This window comes from Mustelus asterias, chromosome 13 (genome assembly GCF_964213995.1).
Source record: "Mustelus asterias chromosome 13, sMusAst1.hap1.1, whole genome shotgun sequence".
Taxonomy (NCBI): Eukaryota; Metazoa; Chordata; class Chondrichthyes; order Carcharhiniformes; family Triakidae; genus Mustelus; species Mustelus asterias.
Genome location: NC_135813.1, coordinates 29,065,468 through 29,092,202, shown reverse-complemented (window position 1 = coordinate 29,092,202; position 26,735 = coordinate 29,065,468). Strand labels below are relative to the sequence as shown.

Genomic DNA, 26,735 nt, shown 5'->3' with positions numbered 1-26,735 from the left:
TCTCATCTTTTGATTTGGTACATCACAACTTTCTGGAGTCGACACTGAGCTCAACAATTTCAGATCATAACCTCTGTCCCCATTTTTTTAGACTGCAATTGTTAGTGAAGTTTCTGTTATTCCAATTTACACCCCCTCTCAAACCCCCGTTTTTTTCTTTACTTGTCCCATTATTTTTGCCTTGCAGCATCATCCCTTTCGTCACTTAATCTGTCCTGTCTTTCACCCTATCAATGATGTTCTCTTCTGTTCTTTCGTCCACTCCCCACTTTCCCTACCTTTGTGCATGTTAAAACCTCTTACATTTCTAACTCATTCCAGTTGTGAAAAAATGTCAGCAACTTGAACTTTAACTCCGCTTCTCTCTCCACAGATCCTGCCAGACTTGCTGAGTATATCCAGGATTTCCAGTCTTTATTTCCCACATGCTAATCTTAACTGCTAATGATTTGCTTGTAAAATTCAACCTCCAGGTTCGAAGAAATCAGCTCTGACGAAGGGTCCTCCAGACTCGAAACGTTGGCTCTATTCTCTTTCCACAGATGCTGTCAGACCTGCTGGGTTTCTCCAGCATTTTCTGTTTTTGTTTCAGATTCCAGCATCTGCAGTATTTTGCCTTTATCAGAAGAAATCAGCCTTTTTTTGAAAAATACTTTTGACAATTTGAGATGTGATGGACATTCATTAATTGTCCAGCCTACTCTAATTTTATGATTTCAGATTTCCAGCATTTTGCTTTTGTATTAGTTCAAGTTCAGTTGTGTGTTGTACACTCTCTTTGCTTTTGTTTTTGTTCTCTGCTATTAACAAACTGTAGAAATTTCAGGTTGCTTTTTTGTATTAATTGTAGTTGACTTCCCAAACAGTGACTTGCTTGATAAACTATGCCAAGAATTTCCAAACCAAGCAACTTTGCAAGATGTGATTTTCAACTTGATTAATTAATGTACTGAAGTCAGAAGATGTATACTGTATGCCCATAGAGTGAACATACAAAGCCAACACGTGGTTCTTAGCTAAACCCCATTGACCAAATTCTGTCCTTTGTAAAAGCTTGAAACTGCAGATAAATTTAATGACTGACCATTGCAACGTGTTGCAGGAGTGTTTATGTAAAAAAGTGTATAAAAGCACATCAGGTATATCCATTTATTAAAGTTTGAAGCCCAAGGCATGAACGAGAATTAAATATAATGTATTAACCATGGTCCTCAACAGTGTGACCCAAAGAAATAATCAGATCCTGGCTCTAACAGCATAATGTGGCATATGGCACAAGAACAAGGCAACACCGATGGCCATCTTCAACAAGTCTTTTTGGTTATGTGGCAATTACGACAGTGAAGCATTCTTTAAATCTACACAATTAGTTCCTAAATAATTCATATTGCGAACACAGTCTAGAAAAAGTAGCCAATGATATTGGAGCTGAATTGCATAAGTTAACAACTGAGCTAAAATAGAGAATATCAATATGTTCAGCTTATATGTTTGTAAATGTATATATTTGCCCACGTACGTCCTGTACACAGAAACAGGGCTGAGTGTGGCATCAAGGAGCCCTAGCAAAACGAGAGTCAGTGGGAATCAGGAAACTCTCTGCTGGCTGGATTCATATCAAACACAAAAGAAGATGGTTATGGTTGTTGGAGCTGCACTCATCCAGCTAAGTGGAGGGTACTCCATTATGCTCTCGACTTGTGCCTTGTAGACGCTGGACAGGCTTAGTAACCCCCGGCATGTTGATAGTGAGGGATTCAGCAATGGTAATGCCATTGAATGTCAAGGGTCAATAGTTAGATCCTCTCTTGTTGGAGATGGTCATTGCCTGACACTTCTGTGGCACAAATTTACTTATATGATTCACCATTTTTAAAATGACTTGATACTGTAAATTGATATGAAAATGAGTAAATTTAATCATACCACTCTGTCGTTACTCAAATAGCGGGCCAAAATTCAAATTTGCCAAGATTCTCCTAGAAATTTAGTCCTGCTGATTTTCTGATGTAGAACGTAGCGTACCTCTTTCACTTACTACATGAACTAATCTAATTAAAAGTAGCTAAGTGTGAAGAAAACTTTGTGGCCTGGGACTCGGCTCCTCCCTCTATGACCTGGATCCTAGACTTCCTAACCCGCAGACTGCAATCAGTAAGGATAGGCAACAACAACTCCTCCACGATCATCCTCAACACCGGTGCCCAACAAAGTTGTGTCCTCAACCCCTTACTATGCTCCTTATACATAGAATCCCTACAGTACAGAAGGAGACCATTCGGCCCATCGAGCCTGCACCGACAATAATCCCACCCAGACCTTTTTCTGGAACCCCACATATGTACCCTGCTAATCCCCCTGAAACTAGGGTCAATTTAGCATGGCCAATCAACTTAACCTGCACATCTTTGGACATCAGTGCAGGAACTCCTCAGTTTAGTGTCCTTGGCCCAACCATCTTCAAATGTTCAAATAAGTGTTGTTGGAGCTGCACTCATCCAGGCAAGTGCATACACCAATGACTGTGTGGCCAAATTCCCCTCCAACTCAATTTCCAAGTTTGCTGATGACACCACCGTAGTGAGTTGGATCTCAAACAATGATGAGATGGAGTACAGGAAAGAAATAGAAAATCTGGTGAACTAGTGCGACGACAATAATCTCTTCCTCAATGCCAACAAAATGAAGGAGATAGTCATTGACTTCAGGAACCGTAGTGGAGGACATGCCACTGTCTACATCACTGGGGATGAAGTGGAAATGCTTGAGAGCTTTAAATTTCTAGGTGTTCAGATCACCAACAATCTGTCCTGGTCCCTTTGCATTAACGCTACAGTGAAGAAAGCCCACTAACGCCTCTACTTCAGAAGACTAAAGAAATTTGGCATGTCCACTACGACTCTCACCAACTTTTAAGATGCACCGTAGAAAGCATTTTCTGGTGTATCACAGTTTGGTATGGCTCCAGCTCTGCCCAAGACTGCAAAAAACTACAAAGGATAATGAACGAAGTCCAGTCCATCACACAAACCAACTTCCCATCCGTTGACTCTGTCTACACTTCCTGCTGCCTCAGAAAAGCAGCCAGCATAATCAAGGACCGCATGCACCCTGGAAATTTTCTCTTCCACTGTCTTCCGTGGAGAAACAGATACAGAAGTCTGAGGTCATGTACCAACCAACTCAACTTCTTCCCTACTGCCATCAGACTTTTGAATGGACCTATCTCATATTAAGTTGATCTTTCTCTATACCCTAGCTATGACTGAAACACTACATTCTGCACCCTCTCCTTTCCTTCTCTATGTATGGTATGCTTTGTCTGTATAGCATGCAAGAAGCAACACTTTTCACTGTATACTAACACGTGACAATAATAAATCTAATTAAATCAAATATACGGATTGTTGCCTAAAGGTGCGTTTATTTGTGACTCTAACCAAGAAGGAATCTTTTTGGGGAAATGTCCTGTAAAACTTATTTTAACTGTGTAAATGTAATCTTGTGTGTTTAAGTTTTCTTTTCTTAATAAATGTTTTAATTTAATATTTAAAATCTCCAAAAGTGTCACTGGAATTTGTGGCACCTGACTTCAGTACATGTAACATCTTGTGGTAAAATACAAATACAAAGTAATTGTGATAGCGTGCCAAGTTTCCCTTTGGGATTTGGTTTGCATGACACCTACCTCTTACCAGATCATAACAATAAGTAATGTATGAACACAACTCAGATTATCAAATAGCACATCCTGCAAAGCAGAGATACATTTCATATGGCACTTGATCTATTTGGTTGAGGTGTGGTTGACAGACCTATGTGCCTTTACACTGTGCTTTTTTTGACTGTGGCATCTGTATAAATCCGGTTTTAATAGAAACACAGACCTTATGGGGATTTTGAGGTGTAGGCTAACTTCGGAAAGGGATAAATGTGATGACACAGGGGAAACAGTGAAACACTTTTTCCCTTTCACACACACATGCTCTGCCCCTCTCATGCACACTCTCTCCCTCTCTCTCACGCACATTTTCTCCTTCTTTCACATACACATATATAGCAGAAACCTCCAACCTCGTCCATTGGTGGGGTTCTCTGGTGTCGCTGCAGTGAATGGAGTTTTGGCTGAGTGCAAATTCTCCATTCTCACTGGCAATGGGGCTGGAACAGGCAAAATCAGCAAATCCCATCCTTACTCTCTCCCTCTCTTACACACTCATTCTCTCCCTCCCTCTCTCACACTCTCCCCCTTTCACACACGTATTCCCCCATCTCTCATACACTCTCTCCCTCTTACACACTCATTCTCTCCCTCCATCTCTCACACATTCTCCCTCTTTTACATAAATACTCTCTCCCTCTCTCTCACACACTCTCTCCCTCTTGCACACACACCACTCTCCCTTCCTCTCTCTCTCACATATACATACTCCCCCCTCTCACACTGCCTCTTTGTGGTAAACCACTATTAGCTTATTGCCTGTGTGTGTGTGACATGCCTGGACATGCCCCTGCCGGCCCTGCCTGGGACTTCCCCCCCAGTCCAGGTATAAAGGTGACTGCTCCCCACCCCCTGCCTCCATCTCTGGACCAGTTCATCGGCATGGGTGTGCTCCAAGTCTTTTGCTAATAAAAGCCTATTTGTTCTAGCATACAAACTAGTCTTTGCTTGATTGATAGTGCATCACTCTTTCACACATACACACACAAACTCTCTCCCTCTCTCACACAAACTCTCCCTCTTTCACACACACATACTCTCTCCCTCTCTCACACACTCTCCCTCTTTCACACACACAAACTCTCTCCCTCTCTCACACAAACTCTCCCTCTTTCACACACACACACATACTCTCTCCCTCTCTCACACACTCTCCCTCTTTCACACACACAAACTCTCTCCCTCTCTCACACAAACTCTCCCTCTTTCACACACACACACATACTCTCTCCCTCTCTCACACACTCTCCCTCTTTCACACACACAAACTCTCTCTCTCTCACACAAACTCTCCCTCTTTCACACACACACACATACTCTCTCCCTCTCTCACACACTCTCCCTCTTTCACACACACATACTCTCTCCCTCTCTCACACACTCTCCCTCTTTCACACACACAAACTCTCTCCCTCTCTCACACACTCTCCCTCTTTCACACACACACACACAAACTCTCTCCCTCTCTCACACAAACTCTCCCTCTTTCACACACACATGCTCTCTTCCTCTCTCACACACACTCTCCCTCTTTCACACTCATACAGGTCGGGGTGGGAGATGCACGTCGCAGGCCTTGTTCCGGCATTTGCGCATGCATGCACATCTCCCAGAGCCGGAGAACAGTCGCAGGCCAGACCATGCTGGAAACCGGCGGGAAGGCAGATAAGTAATTTGAATCTTTTAAAAATATGTTTTAAATGTCTTTTGAATGTAATTATCGGTCCCAATTGAATCTCCCACCCTGCCAGGAGTACTTCATTCCAGCGGGGTTTAGAGTAACTCTCCACGTTCGGGGAACTAGTGGGAGACCCCGCCGGAATGAAGGAGGTTGGGCGGCGGGGGGGGGGGGGGTCCCCTGGGCATGGGCACCTGGGCAGTGCCAGCCTGTGCCCCCTGGCACTGCCCAGGGGCTCCTTCACACTGCCCATTGGGCATCAGGCAGTGCCAAGGGGGCAGGGCCTATTTGGGCAGGGCCTAGGTGGGTGTGGGGGGGGGGTTCCACTGCCACTCTACATTGGGATCGGTCTGGGATGGAGGGAGGCCAGCGATCGGGGTGGTTTGGCGAGGGTGGTCTGCTGGGGGGGTGGGGGGGGGGAGGGTGTGGCTGGACATCGGGGCGCTCCAGGGCAGGGGGAGGGGTCAGGGCTGGCCTGGGAATTGTTGTGGGGGCTGCGATGGGGCTGTGGGGGGTTGGGGGTGGGGTGGAGGGGCAGCACTGCTGGGGTCCTGGACTGGCCAGCGATTGAGCTGGCCAGCAAACGGGAAGACTGACAGATCGGGGTCACTACGCATGCGCAGGTTCCAGAACTGCCAGACTCTGGATTTTTAATGAGATTCCTGACTGGGGCTACCAAATAAATCTGTTGGACTTTAACCCGGTGTTGTTAAACTTCTTACTGTGTTTACCCCAGTCCAACGCCGGCATCTCCACATCATGACCTCTGCAGTGCACAGAGCGCGGAGATTCGAGTGAGAAACTGAACTGACAAAACAGTCGTGATCTAGAACAGTTTTCCTGCCAATGCAGCCGTTTTGATACCTGTCCATCTCCTCACCGTATACAAACATTCCATCTTGTGCCAATCGGATCGGTGCTGGCTATTAAGGATGTTTTCACTTTAAATTAATCTTCAATCGGAAATTAAATGAAACGCTTGCCAATGTGGTTAAACTAATTTTCCCTGCTGTACGACTTCAATCCGTGTCGCTGTAAAGCGATTGGAACTGGCTTTTTACCAGAGTGTTGGGGAATAAAGTCTGTCCAGTGAGTGCTTCCGGATTGGGAGAACTACAACTCCCAGCTTTAGGATGCATTCAGAGGAGGAGCTTCAGATGATCCAGTTAGTTTCATTGTGACAGATCAACAGTCTCAGCCTAATAGGCACTAAACGTGACGGGGACGAGAAAAGTTATTTCTGCAGAACTGGACTGGTTTACATGTTTGCTGTTTACATCCTGCAGACCTCCAGAAAATACAGAACAATTGTAAAGACGCAAAAACAAACATGATGCCTGTAAGTAGCGTACTCAAATCTGAAGGAATGAGAAGAAATACATAGGTTTCTTGAAGTAGATAGATATCTGTGTCAGTAAAAGCTTCCTCAATTTCCAAATATATATATATATATATCTGAGGAGCCCCTGACCCAACGTGACTGCCACGGGATTAATTCTATTATTTTGGAACTGCAGACATGGCGATTATAGAACTGCTTCTGATCATTTGACAAAATCATATAGATGGAGCCAACAAATTTGCTGCCGTGTGATGTGCGTACGGTATTGCGAATTGGGTCGTGTTATATCCTTGTTGGGTGGTCTCTGAAGTTATACATAATTCCTCCGGCAGCAAGTACTGTATCCAGACAGCATGAACCAAATTCGATACATATCGAAAGTTAGTTTTTGAGGGTGTGAGTCATGAAACAAGCTGCCTCCTGGAATTCAACCAAAATTCAACATTTCTAATTTTAAAATCGTTAATAATTGCAACAATTTAGTTTACAAACAGAAAAACTCGACTGCTGTAATATTGAAGTGAAGTTTGAAACTATACTTTTTCAGCTCAATACAGTTCAAAGGGTAGATACAAATCTAAAGGAATGCAGGAAAACATAGTCCCCTGGACTGTATGTGTGTGTTTAAATTCCTGATGATGGCAGGGAGGGGTGAGAGAGCTCTTTCAAAGGAATAGTCTCCTGCGTTTTATATATAGAGGCATGGAGAACAAAGACAAAAGAAGTTATAATGGGGATTGGACTTAGATTGTTATATTGTGTCTAATTCCAAGAACCATGTTTTAGGAAGGATGTAAAAATAAATGGGTACTAAAAGATTCACAGGAACGATTCCAGGGATCAAGGACTTTGCTTAGGTGGGCAGATTGAAGATGGGATGATGCTCGTTCGAGAAAAGGTTCAGAGGAGACACGAGAGAGGTGCTCAAAATCATGAGGAGTCTAAGACGTGCAGATTAGGTGAATTGACCATGCTAAAAAAAATGCCCCTTAGTGTCCCAAGATACAGTAAGAAGTCTGAACAGCTTATAACCTGTTGGACTTTTACCTGGTGTTGTGAGACTTCTTATTGTGCCCACTCCAATCCAACGCCGGCATCTCCACATCATGGTCCCAAGGTGTGTAGGTTCGGGAGACTGATGGGGTAAATGCATGGGGTTACAGGGATAGAGTGAGGGGCCTGGGTAAGATACTCTATCGGAGGGTCAGTGTAGACTCGAGGGGCTGAATGGCCTCCTTCCGCACTGTAGGAATTCTATAAGCCGTTTCCATTGGTGAAAGGGTCCAGAACCAAATGGACAAGGATATAAACTGATTGGCAGAAGAAGCAGCGTGAGGTCCAATGTTTTTAGAGCAGCCGGTGGTTAAGATCTGGGATACGCTGCCTGAGACTCAGAGCCTGTTGAAGGATTCAATCAAAACGTATTTGAGTAATTATTTGAATAAAAAATAATTGCAGGCGAGGGCGAGTGGGACCAACTGAGTTGGTCTTACCGAGGGCTAGCACGAACCAGACGGGCCGAATGACCTTCATCCGCGCTGTATGTAATCATTCTATGACTCGTGTGTGTTCGTATTCGCTTTTGAAGTAATCAGAGCTAGTTTTGCCTTTGCTGTAAAACCACATCGTGAGACAGTGACACGAGTTATGTGAAATGATCCGCCTTGACTTAAAGTTAAAACCATAAAAGCTGGAACTTTGCTTGCAAATTGCCACCCGAGGCTAGGCATTGCGGTTAGCCGGTGTGTGGCTGCTGCTAATGTTTGCTGTGAACGCTATTGATTCAGGATTGGCATGTTTACTGCGCTCAATGCGAGCTGCTCCTCACTGGCTCCCGAGGTGGGGTTCTCGCACACACTTCACAGCTGTTGTACACACCCTGAAGGCGGCTGCTTCTCACCTGCTGTGGGGAAGAGAGGGCTGGAGCTCGTCGGACAGTGTAGATTCACTGATGCACTTGTTCTGCAGGGAGTGAGGGGAAAAGAGAGGAAAGTTTCCCCAGCGCGTCCTCTGGCTCAGCCCCCATGCAGATCATACACCCCAGTGGACAGGCCAATGGCTCTAGAAAGGACAAGAGGACAACCATAAACCTTTGGTCAATTCAACTCCTTAGAATCATACAGTGCAGAAGGGGGTCATCGAGTCTGCACCGACCACAATCCCACCCAGGCCCTATCCCTGTAACCACAAGTATTTACCCTAGCTAGTCCCCGACACTAAGGGGGAATTTAGCATGGCCAATCCACCTAACCCACACATCTTTGGACTGTGGGAAACCCACGCAGGCACGGAGAGAATGTGCAAATTCCACACAGACAGTGACCCAAGCTGGGAATCGAACCCGGGTCCCTGGCGCTGTGAGGCAACAATGCTAACCACTGTGCCGCCTTGTTCTGGTGACAGTCAATGTGGAAGAAATAAGGCAGCTGCAATAATGTCAACTTGTATTAGGAAAATGGGCATCGCCAAATTGGGAGGGCTGATCATATCTTGGAGGTGGATTTCACAAAGAGCCTTGGAGGAGTAGAGGGCAGTGCAGGAAAAGAGCCCCCCCCCACCCCCCCAGGAGGGAATTCCAAAGAGCATCTGTCTTTACACCTCTCCATCTTCCTTCAAGACCTTTGTGACTAAGGTTTTGGTCACCACTTCTAGAATCTCTCTCTTTGGTTTGACATTTACTTATGACTGATTAAAAGTGCTTAGGAATGGTCTTCATATATATGCAAACTGCTATTGTCCCCATGTTGTTGGAGTGCATTAGGTTCTTGGCGTCACTTTCACAGTTTCATGTTTTATTCGTTTACAGGATGTGGACATTGCTGGTTAGACCAGCATTAATCACCCATCTTCAGTTGACTTTCAGAAGGTGGTGATGAGCTGCCTTCTTGAACTGCTGCAGTCCCTGAGGTGTAGGTAAACCCACTGTGCTATTAGGGATGGAGTGCCAGGATTTTGACCCAGCAATAGCGAAGGAGCGGTGATATACGTGCAAGTCAGGATGGTGAGTGCAATAGAATAGATAGAATCGCTATAGTGCAGAAGGACACCATTCGGCCCAACAGATCACAATACCACCCAGGCCCTATCCCCATAACCCCATGCATTTACCCTAACTAGTTTCCCTGATGCTAAGGGGCAATTTAGCAGGGCCAATCCACCTAACCTGCACATCTTTGGACTGTGGGAGGAAATTGGATCACCTGGAGGAAACCCATACCGACATGGGGAGAATGTGCAAACTCCACACAAACAGTGACCCAAGCCAGGAATCAAACCCGGGTCCCTGGCGCTGTGAGGCAGCAGCGCAAACCACTGTGTCACCAAACCACCACCTATAGTGGCTTGGAAGGTGGTGATGAATTAGAGATGGTCATTGCCTGGAAGTTGCGGACAGCATGATTCCTTAGAGGAAGCTCAGACATTTACCTGAATTTCCCCTGGTTGTACGCCTGCTGCACCAATTTTCCTGGCTGTGACTACATCTTCTGGGTCAACATCTCCGCTCTGCTCCAAGAACAAAGAACAAAGAACAATGAACAGTACAGCACAGGAAACAGGCCCTTCGGCCCTCCAAGTCTGTGCCGCTCCTTGGTCCAACTAGACCAATCGTTTGTATCCCTCCATTCCCAGGCTGCTCATGTGACTATCCAGGTAAGTCTTAAACGATGCCAGCGTGTCTGCCTTCACCACCCTACTTGGCAGCGCATTCCAGGCCCCCACCACCCTCTGTGTAAAAAACATCCCTCTAATTTCGGAGTTATACTTTGCCCCTCTCACCTTGAGCCCGTGACCCTTCGTGATCGTCACTTCTGATCTGGGAAAAAGCTTTCCACCGTTCACCCTATCTAGCCCCTTCATAATCTTGTACACCTCTATTCGATCTCCCCTCATTCTCCGTCTTTCCAGGGAGAACAACCCCAGTTTACCCAATCTCTCCTCATAGCCAAGACCCTCCATACCAGGCAACATCCTGGTAAACCTTCTCTGCACTCTCTCTAAAGCCTCCATGTCCTTCTGGTAGTGCGGCGACCAGAACTGGACGCAGTACTCCAAATGTGGCCTAACCAGTGTTCTATACAGCTGCATCATCAGACTCCAGCTTTTATACTCTATACCCCATCCTATAAAGGCAAGCATACCATATGCCTTCTTCACCACCTTCTCCACCTGTGTTGCCACCTTCAAGGATTTGTGGACTTGCACACCTAGGTCCCTCTCTGTTTCTATACTCTTGATGGCTCTGCCATTTATTGTATAACTCCTCCCTACATTATTTCTTCCAAAATGCATCACTTCGCATTTATCTGGATTAAATTCCATCTGCCACCTCTCCGCCCAATTTTCCAGCCTATCTATATCCTGCTGTATTGCCCGACAATGCTCATCGCTATCCGCAAGTCCAGCCATCTTCGTGTCATCCGCAAACTTGCAAATCATTTATATATATCACAAATAGCAGAGGTCCCAGTACAGAGCCCTGCGGAACACCACTGGTCACAGACCTCCAGCCGGAAAAAGACCCTTCGACCGCTACGCTCTGCATCCTATGGCCAAGCCAGTTCTCCTTGTATCCCATGAGCCTTAACCTTCTTAACCAACCTGCCATGTGGGACTTTGTCAAATGCCTTACTGAAATCCATATAGACGACATCCACGGCCCTTCCTTCGTCAACCGTTTTTGTCACTTCCTCAAAAAACTCCACCAAATTTGTAAGGCACGACCTCCCTCTTACAAAACCATGCTGTCTGTCACTAATTAGATTGTTCCGTTTTAAATGCACATCCATCCTGTCTCTAAGAACCCTCTCCAACAACTTCCCTATCATGGACGTCAAGCTCACCGGCCTATAATTTCCCGGGTTATCCCTGCCACCCTTCTTAAACAACGGGAACACATTTGCTATCCTCCAATCCTCAGGGACCTCACCCGTGTCCAAAGAAGCGACAAAGATTTCCGTCAGAGGCCCAGCAATTTCATCTCTCGTCTCCCTGAGCAGTCTAGGATAGATGCCATCAGGCCCTGGGGCTTTGTCAGTTTTAATGTTCCCTAAAAAACCTAACACTTCCTCCCTTGTAATGGAAATTTTCTCTAACGGGTCAAACCTCCCTCCGAGACACTCCCGGTTAACACGTCCCTCTCCTTCGTGAATACCGATGCAAAGTATTCATTTAGCATCTCCCCTATTCCCTTGGGTTCTAAGCATAATTCCCCTCCTTTGTCCCCGAGAGGTCCGATTTTCTCCCTGACAACTCTTTTGTTCCTAATGTATGAATAGAATGCCTTAGGATTCTCCTTAATCCTGCCTGACAAGAACATCTCGTGAGCTCTTTTTGCCCTTCTAACTCCCCGTTTGAGTTCTTTCCTACTCTCTCTGTATTCCTCCAGAGCTCCATCTGTTTTCAGTTGCCTGAACTTAACGTATGCCTCCCTTTTCATTTTAATCAGATCCTCAATTTCCCTGGTTATCCACGGCTCTCGAATCCTACCTTTCCTATCTTTCCTTTTTACAGGCACATGCCTATCCTGCAGCCTTATCAATTGTTCCTTAAAAGACTCCCACATGCCAGACGTGGACTTACCCTCGAACATCCTCTCCCAATCAACGTCCACCAATTCCTGCCTAATCCGGCTATAGTTAGCCTTCTCCCAATTTAGCACCCTGCCCGTAGGACAGCACTCATCCTTGTCCATTACTATCCTAAAGTTAACAGAGTTGTGGTCACTATTTTCCACATGTTCCCCTACCGAAACTTTGACAACCTGACCGGGCTCATTTCCCAGAACTAGGTCCAGTATAGCCCCCTCTCTAGTCGGGCTATCTACATCCTGTTCCAAAGAACCTTCCAGTACGCATTTTACAAATTCCTCCCCGTCCGGAACCCCAGCTCTAAGCACTTTCCAGTCTATACCAGGGAAATTAAAGTCCCCCTCTACAACAACCCTATTTTTTCTGCACCTATCCAGAGTCCCCTGACATATCCTTTCCTCCACTTCCCGTGGGCTGTTGGGTGGTCTGTAGTACACCCCCAGCATAGTGACTGCACCCTTTCTGTTTCTGAGTTCCACCCACAGTGACTCAGTACATGACCCCTCTAAGTTGTCTACCCTCTGCACCGCGATAATATGCTCCCTAACTAATATCGCTACTCCCCCAACCTTTTTTGGCCCCTCCTCTGTCTCGCCTAAAACACTTATACCCTGGAATATTCAGCTCCAGTCTTGATGTTGAGTTGACCTATTTGTCCTCTATGCTTTGTCCTCTTTGTAATTCAGAGCTGTGAAGCATGCAGCAGGCAATCATAATCTTGTTCAAGGATGTACTATAGGAGAACCCTAATCTCTTGAGTCATCTGAAATACTGCTTCATGATGTCAGCAGTGAGCATAGCTGTTAGTGGCCTGCAAAGAGGGTAGCTGTGATCAACAGGGAGTGCAAAATGTATATAAAATTTGGAAAGTTTCAGGCCCCTCATTTAGCAATATTTGTAAGTGGCATTGCTACTAAAGGTATTACATAATCCACACAATAACATGCACTGTTAGCAATGGGCCAAATCAGGATTTCAACCACACTAATTAGGCAGGGAGAGTAGGTGGACTGATGAATTTGCATTTTTATTGCCGACATACTGGCTCCTGCCAATGGGGTATCGAAAGCCGATTGATATTTCAATGCTCTTTTGTTTGAAACAAATCTAATTTGCTGTTTGACTTGGCAGAGTTTAGAGGAGTGCTTTGATTAGAGAACACCATACCATTTAATTGTTCTCACTCCCTTTAACATACAGCATAGCTGAGATGGAGGGCATGTGACCTGCCTCCTGGCTTCTATCATTGTTACTGCAAGGTCAGCTGCAAGAATTTTGGAAAAGTGGGAGTGACTAGGCTTAATTTTGTTTTTGCATTCCATCATCATATCTCATAACACCGGCCCAATGCAGAAGCTCTCCTCAGTACGCCCTCCTCCCAATAGCAGCAATGAAAGAGATACTTCAAGATCCATGGTAAAGCCTCTACCAACTTGCCAATTAATCAGCACTCGCTTCTTTGACTTGATTTGATTTATTATTGTCACATGTATTAACATACAGTGAAAAGTATTGTTTCCTGCGCGTTATACAGACAAAGCATACCGTTCATAGAGAAGGAAACGAGAGAGTGCAGAATGTAGTGTTACAGTCATAGCTACGACTCTCACCAACTTTTACAGATGCACCATACAAAGCATTCTTTCTGGTTGTATCACAGCTTGGTATGGCTCCTGCTCTGCCCAAGACCGCAAAGAACTACAAAAGGTCGTGAATGTAGCCCAATCCATCACGCAAACCAGCCTCCCATCCAATGACTCTGCCTTCACTTCCCGCTGCCTCGGCAAAGCAGCCAGCATAATTAAAGACCCCACGCACCCCGGACATTCTCTCTCCCACCTTCTTCCGTCGGGAAAAAGATACAAAAGTCTGACGTCACGTACCAACCGACTCAAGAATAGCTTTTTCCCTGCTGCCATCAGATTTTTGAATGGACCTACCTTGCATTAAGTTGATCTTTTTCTACACCCTAGCTATGACTGTAACACTACATTCTGCACTCTCTTGTTTCCTTCTCTATGAACGGTATGCTTTGTCTGTATAGCGCGCAAGAAACAATACTTTTCACTGTATGTGACAATAATAAATCAAATCAAAAGATTAAAAAGCAACATGTTATAATATTAATATTCTTTCTCCACAAAGACATCCCATCTTATTGATCACACACATCATAGTTCTGTAAAATTAAAATATGTTGACTCATGACTTAATGTTTACAGTTATTGAGATCACGCTACACAACTATTCCTGGTACTAAATTGAATTATAGATGCATTTAATTTTCCGTGTTTGCTTAATGCTCCCCATTTATGATTTTTGGGGAAGTGGATTCCTCTTACGAGAAACATTCAGCCTCACATGAATATCACATGATCAAATCAGATGCAAGGGGAAACTGCAGGGGAATGTTTTGTTCCTACTTATTATAATCTGTAATCTACAATGTCAAATAAAAGTCCATTTCACAATGCTGTGCTATGCTAATCTTTATATTAGTTATGCAATATGGCTTTTTCTTACTGGCTGTCAGGTTTGCCGATAACATTAACAATTCTCTTTCACCACAGGATTCCTCTCCTTCAAATCGGCCATCACTACACGTCTCCTGAAAAAATAACCCTGGCCTACTACCCTTGCAAACTACTGCCCCATTGGCAACCTCCCTTTCCTCTCCAAAGTCCTTGAACACATTGTCACCTCCCAAATCTGTGCCCATCTTTCATGGAGCTCCATGTTTGAATCCCTCCAATTGGATTGGGGCAGCACAGTGGTTGGCACTGCTGCCTCAGGGACCCGGGTTCAATTCTGGCCTTGGATGACTGTCTGTGTGGAGTTTGCATGTTCTTCCCTTATCTGCGTGGGTTTCCTCCCGCAGTCCAAAGATGTGCGGGTTAGGTGTATTGGCCAATGTTAAATTGCCCCTTAGTGTCCAAAGATCTGTGGGTTGGCGTGGACTAGCAGGGTAAATATGTGGGGTTGTGGGTTAGGGCCAGGGTAAGATTTCTGTTGGAGAGTCGGTGCAGACTCAGTGGGCCAAATGGCCTCCTTCTGCAGTGTAGGGATTCTATGATTCTGCTTCTGCCCTGCCAAAGTATTGAAGCAGCTCATATCAAAATCACAAATGACATCATGTGACTGAGGGTAAATTATCCCTCCTTCTCAACCTGCCTGTAGCCTTTGACATGGTTGATCTTACCAACTGCCCCCAATGCCTCACTCACTGGATTCTACGCTTATCTATTTAATTGTAACCAGAAAACCAATTGCGATGGCTCCCCCACACACACACCATTACTGCTGGCGTCTGCGAAGGATCTATCCTTAGCCTCCCTCCTATTTCTTATCTACATTCTGGCCCTCACTGACGTCATACAAAACCGTAAGGTCAATTTCCATATGAATGGTGAAGACACCCAGCTTTACCTCACCAGTACTGTTCACAACACTATGTTATCAGGCTGCTTGTCTGACATCCAGCACGGGATGAGCTGAAATTTCCAGTAAACTAAATATTTATAGAATCCCTACCATGCAGAAGGAGGCCATTCAGCCCATCGAGTCTGCACTGACTCTCTGACAGAGATCTTACCCAGGCCCTATCCCCTGCCCTATCCTGTAACCCCACACATTTATCATGGCCAATCCACCTAACCTACATATCTATGAACATTAAGGGGCAAATTTTGGGAAATCTGAAACCAATGTGTCCAGTCCTTACCACAAACTCCACTCCCTAGCTGTTGATTCTATCCTTCACCCTGGCAACTGTCTGCCGCTGAACTAAATAGTTCACAATCTTGGTGTCATATATGACCTTGAGATGACCTTCCCACCTGATATCCGCACCATCATTACTCATTTCCACCTCCAGAACATTGGCCAACTTTTCTCCTGATTTCTGGTTGAGCAAAGCCTCTGATTAAAAAAAAAAAAATCATTTGTGATTACAAATCTTTCTGCAGCCTTGCCCTTCCCTATCTCTAATCTGTTCCAGACCCTACAAACCTGCGCTACTCTAATTCTGGCTTGCTAATCATCGCTGATTCTAACCACTATCATTGGTGGCTGTAATGACATCAATCAGGCCATTGAGTTTGGCCTATTGGAATATGAACTCCCTGATTACAGAGTCAACTGATGGGCCAATCAGGGAGTCTTTTCCTTGTATTTATTCCTCTGGCACTCCCGAAGGTGGACTGCTGACTGATAGCTCTGTGTACTGCTGTTGGATTTGTAAATAAAGAGATTGTGGTGAATGGACTTCTGCCTCTGAAGACTTATTACAGTGGCCTTTCTTTTAGCTGCCTGGGCCCAAATTCTGGAATTTCTTGCTTAATCCTCAGCTCCTCTCTCCCTCACTTTCTTCCTTTCATGCCCTTTAAAATCTAGCTCTATGGCTAACCTTTGCCCATCGCTCCCATTATCTCTTTACAAGGCTTGGTGCTGTATTTCTTGGATAATGTTCCTGCCTAGGGACATTTTATGATGTGAAAGGTGCATCAAGCTGTTGTAGTTTTTGTACAAACATAAAGTTCATTTTAAATCTCTTTTAAGGCCGTGGTGTTATTAAATAAAGTCAAGTTTCCTCTCTGTGGTAAAGTTTCGCCCTTGAAGAGTACACAAATACCAATTCATTTACACAGATGCAACATACTGTGAATTCTGGAAACCTGAAATGGAAGCTACAAATATTCAGCAAGTTAGACAATGCACCTGTAAGAGAGAAAGATTAACATTGCAGATCTTCCACCAGAACTGGAGATCTCAGAATCTTTACAGTGCAGAAGGAGACCATTCAGTCCATCGAGTCTGCACTGGTTCTTAAAGAGAAATCCACCCAGTCCCACTCCCCTGCCTTATCGCCATAACTACGCACATCTTCCTTTTCAGATGGCATTCCAATTTCCTTTTGAATATCTCAATCACACCTACTTCCACCACCTTCTCAGGAAATTCACCACCCTCTGGTGATTTTCTTTTTCCTTATAACACTTCTAACTTCTTTTGTCCATTATTTTGAATCTGGGCCCTTTAGTTCTTGTTTGGGAACAGTTTGTCACTGTTCACCCGGCCCGTACCTCTCAGGATCTTGAATACCTCTATCAAGTCTCCTCCAAGAAAACTAATCCCAATCTCTCCTCATAGCTGCAGTTGTTTATCCCTGGAATCATTCTTGTGAATCTGTACTCTCACCGATATCTTCACATCCTCCCTCAAGTGTGGTGCCAACAACTGGGTGCAGTTCTCCTGATGAGGCCTAAGCAGTGTCATATAAAAATTCAAAGTGACCTCCTTATGTACTGAATGCACCTGCTAATAAAACTAAGGATACTACATGCTTTAATAACTGCCTACTCAACCTGCCCTGATTCCCATTAGAGAACCCTTTTGTAGAGCTAATTCAATCTAATAATTATCTTGCCTGTTCATGAAACAGGAAACTGTTTGTAATTCTGATATGGATTTGGCAGTTATTCATATTTTGTGCAGACCAAGGAATAGAATGTGAGCCTAAACAGTCAAAGGCTGTGGTGGGTACTTTCAAAGACTAAGGTAAAAACCATAGTGTGTAGCATAAGTGCCTGGTGGCTAATGCGGGTACACAGTAATATAAGAGGCACATGACCCACATCCAGGGTCAGTCGAGTACAGGACAAATCCGTATATACCAGCAAGCATGGAAATAGCTCCCATATTATCCTTTACCCTATAAATATACCCTTTACCCTATATTTGTTAATAGTTCTTAGAGTCAATAAAGACCTACATGTGACTACAAAGACTTCTTCAGCCCTACCGGACTGTAACCAACACCTTACAACATGGCCAACACTAAGAAAAAAATCCTGCCACAACTGTTTTGCTTTCCAGATAATTGGCTTTTTGGCTGTTTAGATTCCTCTTTCCACCATGTCAAAGTCCTGTTGGAAGATGTTTGTGCATATGCCAACAGGTATGGGGTTGACAAATATCCACTTACAACACAAATGGCACACATTTCTTTCAGCAGCCCTTCTGCACGATGTGAAGGTGAGCACAAGTCGAGCTGAATACAATGAATGTCTCTTCAAGAGAATTGGTCAGCTGCAGGAGAACATCAAGTAAATAAATAATAGCCATGTTTCTTCATCCCCATGCCAGTAGTAGTGGGAGATACCCAGTACCCTTGGTGCATTTAGCTCGACACAGATATCATTCAGAACAAGTGCAATTTATCATTGGGAGTAGAAACATTGCACTTCTTGGTATAAGTATTTCACATTGTGACCAAAGGCAAAATGTGGCCCCCTCCACTAATATGCCTGCAGAAAGTATACCTATCATAAAAAGTGTTGAAGACAAAATTTGCTAAATTTTACATACAGCTGACGGAATTTACCTATTCTTCTGTGTTACAGATGCATTTTTTTGTGTCTGATCAAGTGATACTACTATTTGACTTCTGGAATGTTCACTCTGTCGCAGGTATGGAATTTACTAATTGCAAAAGGCTCTTCTGAAAAAAACTACTTGCGTTTACCTCTTTCTAAGTTTTGGAAAACACAAAAGTTCTAAAATTATATTTTTCAAAACTATGCTTTTAACTCTCGCGAATGTACTATACATTTTATTGATTTGCCATTGCATGTATTTAAATATAATTATTTTTCCTTTAATGAAGCAAAAACAAAGAGCTGCATTTATATAGCATCTTTCATGACTTCAGGGTGTCCCAAAGTGCTTTACAGCCAATGGAGTACTTTCTGAAGTGTAGTCACTGTTGCATTGTTGGAAATGCGGCAACCAATTTGCACATAAAAAGACTCCACGCACAGCAAATCGATAATGAACAATCTGCTTCATAATAGTGTCATGTCTACTCGAGTGTGTAGACAGGGCGTTGTTCGATGTCTTGCTCAAAAAGCAGCACCTCTGACAGTGCAGCACTCCTTACCGCACTAGAGTTTAACGTGGGTTTGGTACTTTATTCTCTGTTCTGGGACTTGAGCCAAGGATATTCTGAGTTGGAGGCGAGAGTGTTGTTGAGCTATGGTTGACACCTAGCACTACCCACTCCTTTAGCTCATTTTCTGAGACACAGTGAGGTGAATTGCATTCGCCATCTGCAAATATTGTTCTGTTAATGTAATATTATCTAATGCCTGGTGGGCAAACACAAAGATTCCATCCAACATCTACCTTTGTCCTGTTACTAATTCTCTTGTCCTTAGACCATTTTAGACTGATTCTTGTCGGAGCAAAATGATGATTTTTTTTGTGACCCAAATAAAGTTAATCCACCGGCCATCAAGTTAGCACAGGTTTAATTTCTTCTATTTAATATACTCGATCAGGAGAATAACATCTCTGCTACTGTCAGCACAGTGTTGGAGTACATTCTGTGACATATACAACAGCATGAGAGCATGCTACTTAAATTTATTGTCCCAAAAATGTAGATTTAAATAATAATGTGAAGATGATTCAAGCAACAACTTGTTTATACAAACCATAGCCCAAATGTGATGATGCAACTTGTTTATTGCAATATGTAACTGGATGCCAAATCATTATCCTGCACACACTACTTATTACTGAATTGGTGTCAACCTGAAGCTACAAAACAGGACCACTTGCGTGCCAAGCAGCATAAGCAGCAAGTAATATACAGAGCTGAGCATTCTCACAACCAACAGATCAGATCTAAGCTCCGCAGTCCTCCACACATCCAGCTGTGAAAGTTGGTAGACAGTTTAACAACTCACTGGAGGAGGAGGCTTCGCAAATATCCCCATCCTCAAAGATGGAAGAGCCCAGCACATCAGAGCGAAAGATAAAACCGAAGGATTCGCAACCGTCATCAGCCTGAAGTGCCAATTGGAAGAGTCATCTTGGCTTCCTTCCAAGGTCGCCAGCTCACATATGGCCATCTTCAGCCAATTCACTCCACGTGATAGCAAGAAACGGCTAAAGACATTGGATACTGCAAAGACTATGAACCCTAACAATATTTCAGGCAATAGTACTGAAGACTCGTGCTCCAGAACATGCCACACCCTTAGCCAAGCTGTTCCAGTACAGCTACACCACTGGTATCTCCCTCGCATTGTGGAAAATAGCCCAGGAACGTCCTGAACACAAGAAACAGGACAAATCCAACCTGGCCAATTACCCAGCCCCATCAGTCTACTCTTGATCATCAATAAAGTGATGGAAGGAGTCATCAACAGCGCCATCAAGCGGCATTTACTCAGTAATAACCTGCTTATGGATGCTCATTTTGGGTTTCGCCAGGGTCACTCAGCTCCTGACCTCATTAAAGCATTGGTTTAAACATGGACAAACCAGCTGAATGCCAGAGGTGAGGTGAGAGTGACCGCATTTGATATCAAAACAGCATTTGACCAAGGAGCCCCAACAAGTTCGGAGTCAATGGGAATCATAGGGAAAACCCTCCGCTCAGTGGAGTCATACCTGGCACAAAGGAAGATGGTTGTGGTGATTGGGGGTCAATCATCTCAGTTCCAGGAAATCACTGCAGGAGTTCCTCAGGGTAGTGTCCTAGATCCAACCATCTTCAGCTGCTTCATCAATTACTTTCCTCCCATCATAAGATCAGAAGTGGGGATGTTTCCTGATGACTGCACAATGTTCAATATCATTTGTGACTCCTTGGATGCTGAAGCAGTCCATGTTCAAATACAGCATGGCCTGGACAATATCCTGGCTTGGACTGACAAGTGGCAAGTAACATTCGTGCCATACAAGTGCCAGGCAATGGCCAGCTCCAACAAGAGAGGATCTAACCACTGCCCCTTGACATTTAATGGCATCGCCATCAATGAATCCCAAACTATCAACATCCTGTTGGTTACCATTGACCAGAAACTGAGCTGGACTAGCCATATAAATTCTGTGACAGGTCAAAAAGACTAGGAATCCTGTGGCAAGTAACTCACCGCCCGACTCCCCAAAGCCTGTCTGCCATCTACAAGGCACAAGTCAAGACTATAATGGAATACTCTCTACTTGCCTGGATGAGTGCAGCTCCAACACTCAAGAAACTTGACACTATCCAGGACAAGGCATCCAGCTTGATTGCTACCCCTTGCACAAACATTCAGTCCCTCCACCACCGATGAACAGTGGCAGCTTTGTGTACCATCTACAGCAGATACCACCTGGAGTTTCTCCTCCAAGTCACACACCATTCTCTTTTGAAATATATTGCTATTCCTTCACTGTCGCTGGGTCAAATTCCTGGAACTCCCTCTCTAACAGCACTGCAGATTTACCTGCACCTCAGGGACAGCAACGGTTTGAGATGGAAGCTCACCACCACCTGTTCAAGGGTGACTAGGGATGGGCAATGAATGCTGGGCCTAGCCAGCGACACCCATATCCCATAAATGAATCGAAAAAATTCATACAGATGCACAGAGTTGCTTGGTTATAATTAAGAGTCAAAGAGTCATTGCTTCCAATGCTAACTTCGGATTATGGCTTCAGGGCTTAGTAAAAATCTTAATAGATTGTGGTACTCAAAGCAAAGTATTATTTTGGTCAGTCATTTAAATGAGCTTATAAAGCTTCTTAGTGGGACCTTTCCGGCCACTCATGCCGGCAGAATCTTCTGGTCCCAGTGAGGGTGCACCCCCTCCATGGGTTTCCTGGCAGCAAGGGGTGCATCCAGTAAGAAGCCCCATTGACAATGGTGGGACCAGAAGATCCCGTTGCTGGGCAATAGCGAGTTGCTTCCCACCACCGCAAAACACACAGCTGGTTACTCGATAAATATCGCTCCATATTTTTACTAATTAATTGTTAGTTGTTAAAACTTTAATATTTTAACAACTAAAAATCTTTGTTGAGTTAATGGTGTAGCTTGTTGGATTTGGCTTAGCTAGCTAGTAGCAAGTTAACTATACTTCTCACCGAGTGGCATAGATCATTTGTGCAGCGAATTCTAGGTCGAGTGGACCAAGGGTTTAAAGAGCTCTGAACTTAAACTGGGGGCAGTACAGAACTCACTTCAAAGTAGCAATTATCTGATTGCCCAGCAGAATGAAGTAAACTGGATTAATCATTACACTCAGAGTCATAGAGGTTTACAACACGGAAACAGGCCCTTCAGCCCAACTTGTCCATACCGCCCAGTTTTTACTACTGAGCTCATCCTAATTTCCCGTATTTGGCTCATATCCCATGATTGTCATCTTACTCATGTAACTGTCTAAACATTTTAAAAGACAAAATTGTACCCGCCTCTATTACTGCCTCTGGCAGCTTGTTCCAGACACTTGCCACGCACTGAGTGAAAAAATTGTCCCTCTGGACCCTTTTGTATTTTTCTCCTCTCACTTTAAACCCATGTCCTCTAGTTTTGGATTCCCCTGCCTTTGGGAAAAGATGTTGACTATCTAGCTGATCTATGCCCCTCATTATTTTATAGACCTCTATAAGATCACCCCGAAGCTTTCTACGCTCCAGGGAAAAAAGTCCCAGTCTATCCAGCCTCTCCTTATAAATCAAACCATCAAGTCCGGGTAGCATCCTAGTAAATTTTTTCTGCACTCTTTCTAATTTATATTTACGCAAATATATTCTGGTAGGTAACAAGTTTTGAAATGTTGGTGATCTGCCGGACAATAAGCAATGGAAAGGGAGAATGTTATAATATAGATTTGATCACTGAGGTTAGACTGTAGCAGTTGGACAAATGCCAAACATCGTTACAATTTAAAAAAGCAAACAACGTTCCACAAATAATAAAAGTGGTCCTAATGAGATTTCAGAAGGTGATAATTTTGTACACGGGATTGTAAAAAAACGAGGAACAATATTGGTCATAATTGGACAGCTAATCTGCGTTTGGAAGCAGCTTTAAGGAAAAAGTTACTCCCTGCTGTTTAGAAAGAATCTCTGTAGTGGTGTCATCGATAGGAATCCAATATAATTTTTCCAATCGCCATGGCATTTTTGAAACTTGGCTCTGAAATGCTTCTATTTTTGTAAGGAAAATAAATGCTCCAAAATGAACTGGCGACCAAATATTCAGTTTTCCAATATTTCTGCATATCCGTGCATTTATTAACTAGCCATAGGATGTTCTATGTTCCGAGCATAGTGAGCAATGCGATTACAACAATTTAAAACAACACAACTGCAAGCCCCAGTGTCTATATTCTATATTCAATTTCTGAATCTAATTTAGGATCCAAAGCAAATCTACCACTGTGTACCCATACAATGGGTATTTGTTGCTGCAGGCCCCAGCAAAAGCATTGGAAGCGACCAAGCCCAGGCTACTTCACATAGGACAAAACAGAAAAGCCTACAGATTTGCAGAAGGAAATGGCAGTCGGTTGTTAATTTGGTGGTCTGAGATTGTTTTCTCAGTTTGGGCCAATAAAGCCAACAAACAATGGAAATAATACCAAGTAGTTCTGTAACAGCTAACCCAGATCAATCACTGTAACAATTTACCAACATCATTAAAAGTCTTACATCCATTGAATATCATACCTCAAAAGCATCATCTTGATTAGCTCAAAACCATTCCTGCACTATGCTGATTGGCAGAAATAGCCCATTAATCAACTCTGGCTAATCAAACCCTGGTGTTGTGAGACTTCTTACTAATCAAACCCCAGCAGGCAAGGAGGGAAATCTAATCAGTCATCAATAACATCCAAAATGGGAGGTGATGGTGTTGGGGTAGTGTCACTGGACTAGTAACCCAGACATCCAAAGATGTGCGGGTTAGGTTGATTGGCCATGCTAAAATTGCCCCTTAGTGTCCTGAGATGCGTAGGTTAGAGGGATTAACGGGTAAATATGTAAGGGTGTAGGGGTAGGGTCTAGGTGGGATTGTGGTCGGTGCAGACTCGATGGGCCAAATGGCCTGTTTCTGCACTATAGGGTTTCTATGATTCAATGATTGATCCAGGTTCATGCTCTGGGGACATGCGTTCAAATCCCACCTTGGCAGCTGATGGAAATTAAATTCAATTTATTAATAAATGTGGAATTTAAAAACAAAAGCTAGTCTCAGTAATAGTGACCATGAAACTACTGCTGGTTATTGTAAAAATCCATCTGGTTCACCAATGCTGTTTACGGAAGGAAATCTGCCCTCCCTACATGTGACTCCATACCCACAACAATATAGTTTGGTTCTTAATTGCACTCAATGGGCAGTTGGGAATTGGCAACAAATGTTGACCTTGGCGGTGACGCCCACATCCCATGCATGAATAATAATTTACATCCTGTTGATTTTGCTTTTCATTGTAGTAAATCCGGACAGTTTCCCGCTGGGCAGATTAGGTTCAAATTATCCCGGCTGCTTTGTGTTTTTACTTCTGCTCAGCTAACAGTTATAGCATAATAAAGCTACAAGCAGTTTGATAAATCAGCAAAATATAATTGAAACCACCCACAAACCTCACTATCAGATATCTCCTCATCAGATAACACTTGGAAACAATGTACAATTGGTTATTTTTTCTGTTGAACCTACTTCTGATGGATCTGTAACATCTTAGTTTGGGAGATGTCTCCATCCCAAAAGGCTCTTGAGATCTCTGGCAAGATCTCTCCGAGTTAACTCAAAATGATTTCACAGAGTTGGACAGCCTCTCTCCATCGCAGCGTCTCCCAACTTTCCCTACGAAGAGCGTAAAAGGATTGTTATTTAGATCTGGGATAAACAGCTAAATGCTTTTGAAATATCAAATCAAAAATCACAAGTTTTTTTTATTTTTTGTAATCTAACCTGAATAGGTATTATGCCAAACTGATGGTACACAGATAGAATCATAGAATACTACAGTGCAGAAGGAGGCCATTCGGCCCATCGAGGCTGCACCAACCACAATCCCACCCAGGCCCTACCCCCATATCCCTACATATTTCACCCACTAACCCCTCTAACCTATGCACCCCGGGACACTAAGGGGCAATTTAGAATGGCCAATCAACCTAGCCCACACATCTTTGAACTGTGGGAGGAAACCAGAGCACCTGGAGGAAACCCGCGCAGACACAGGGAGAATGTGCAAACTCCACACAGACAGTGACCTAAGCCGGGATTCGAACCCAGGTCCCTGGACCTGTGAAGCAGTGGTGCTCACCACTGTGCTACCGTGCCGCCCGGTTACCTGAACAACATCTGAATTATCTGAACAACATTAAACTTTCAGACTCGAAACAAAATAAACACCAGCAGTGGAGGGGGTGGCAGGAACCTTGGAGACTTCCACTAACAAGAACAATCTAAACGGTCGAAGGTCCCATTTCTTCAGTCCCTGCCTGTCACTGCTCATGTTGTAAAGAGTCTGGTTGAGCAGCTGTGCATGCATTACAAATTACCCAGCTTTACATGATGTAGGTTAAATGGATGGGCCATGGTAAATGTGTAGAGTTACAGGGAGAGGGCCCAAGTAAGATACTCTGTCAGAGTCGGTGCAGACTTGATGGGCTGAATGGCAACTTCTGCACTGCACTAGATTCTATGATTCTATGAGACATTCTCTCATGTTCAGAGTTGCTGATCATTCCTGTAAGTGTTCTCATGCCCCAATGATCAGAAATACAACCTTACTATCCAATTTTTCGTCAAATGATAGACACCTAGCGATCACAACATAGACCCTTGTTGCATTACCTTGCACACATCTTTATATCAATTGAAAAGCATTTTAGTGAGTTGCTTGTAAACCAACAAGTTTATTTATTTCATAGAAGTTACCTGAATGAACAGAATGTGGTTTTCACAGCAAGATTCAGTTGAGATGATAAATGTGCAACTGTTAGAGGTTTAAAACTGACCATTATTTGATTGTTCTTTCCATTAACATATGCCTGGGGGAATTGTTGCATGTGCTTGAAGAACTGTCAGTAATATGTCTGGCAAAATCACAAACTGAGATAGTGAAGAGGAACATGGAGTGTCTTAACTGCCAATGTTGAACGTGGACAGTGTTCTCAACTCTTGACTTCCTGCAGGCGCTACTTGACCTGGCAGTGAATTATTTTATTGTACCTTTCCTGGGAAGTGAGCTTTCCTGGCTGAGCCAGCATTTGTTGCCCATCCCTAATTGACCTTGAACTGAGGAACTTGCTCAGCCATTTCAGACATCAGTTAAGCGTCCGCCACATTGACTCAAGAACAGCTTCATCCCTGCTGCCATCAGACTTTTGAATGGACCGACCTCACATTAAATTGATCTTTCTCTACATCCTAGCTATGACTGTAACATTACATTCTGCACTCTCTCCTTCTCTGTGAACGGTATGCTTTGTCTGTATAGTGCGCAAGAAACAATACTTTTCATTGTGTTCCAATAATAAATCAAATCAAAATCTTTGCTGTGGACCTGGAGTCACAAGTAGGCCAGACCTACAACAAGAGAGAAGCTA

The 26,735-nt window shown here is 43.9% G+C and overlaps 1 protein-coding gene across 2 annotated transcripts in view; it reads left to right on the top strand.

Annotated features, from left to right (window-relative positions):
- Positions 1-6,554: 6,554 nt before the first annotated feature.
- slc31a2 (solute carrier family 31 member 2) overlaps positions 6,555-26,735 on the top strand; it is a 31,305-nt gene continuing 11,124 nt past the window's right edge. Inside the window, exons 1-2 of one of the 2 annotated variants that reach the window (XM_078226617.1) lie at positions 6,555-6,738; positions 18,731-18,797. In XM_078226617.1, the coding sequence (XP_078082743.1) occupies positions 6,730-6,738; positions 18,731-18,797 (76 nt within the window). In that variant the 5' untranslated portion in view covers positions 6,555-6,729. Of the gene's footprint in view, positions 6,739-8,207; positions 8,282-18,730; positions 18,798-26,735 lie in introns of those variants that run through there. The other variant, XM_078226616.1, reaches the window with a different exon arrangement.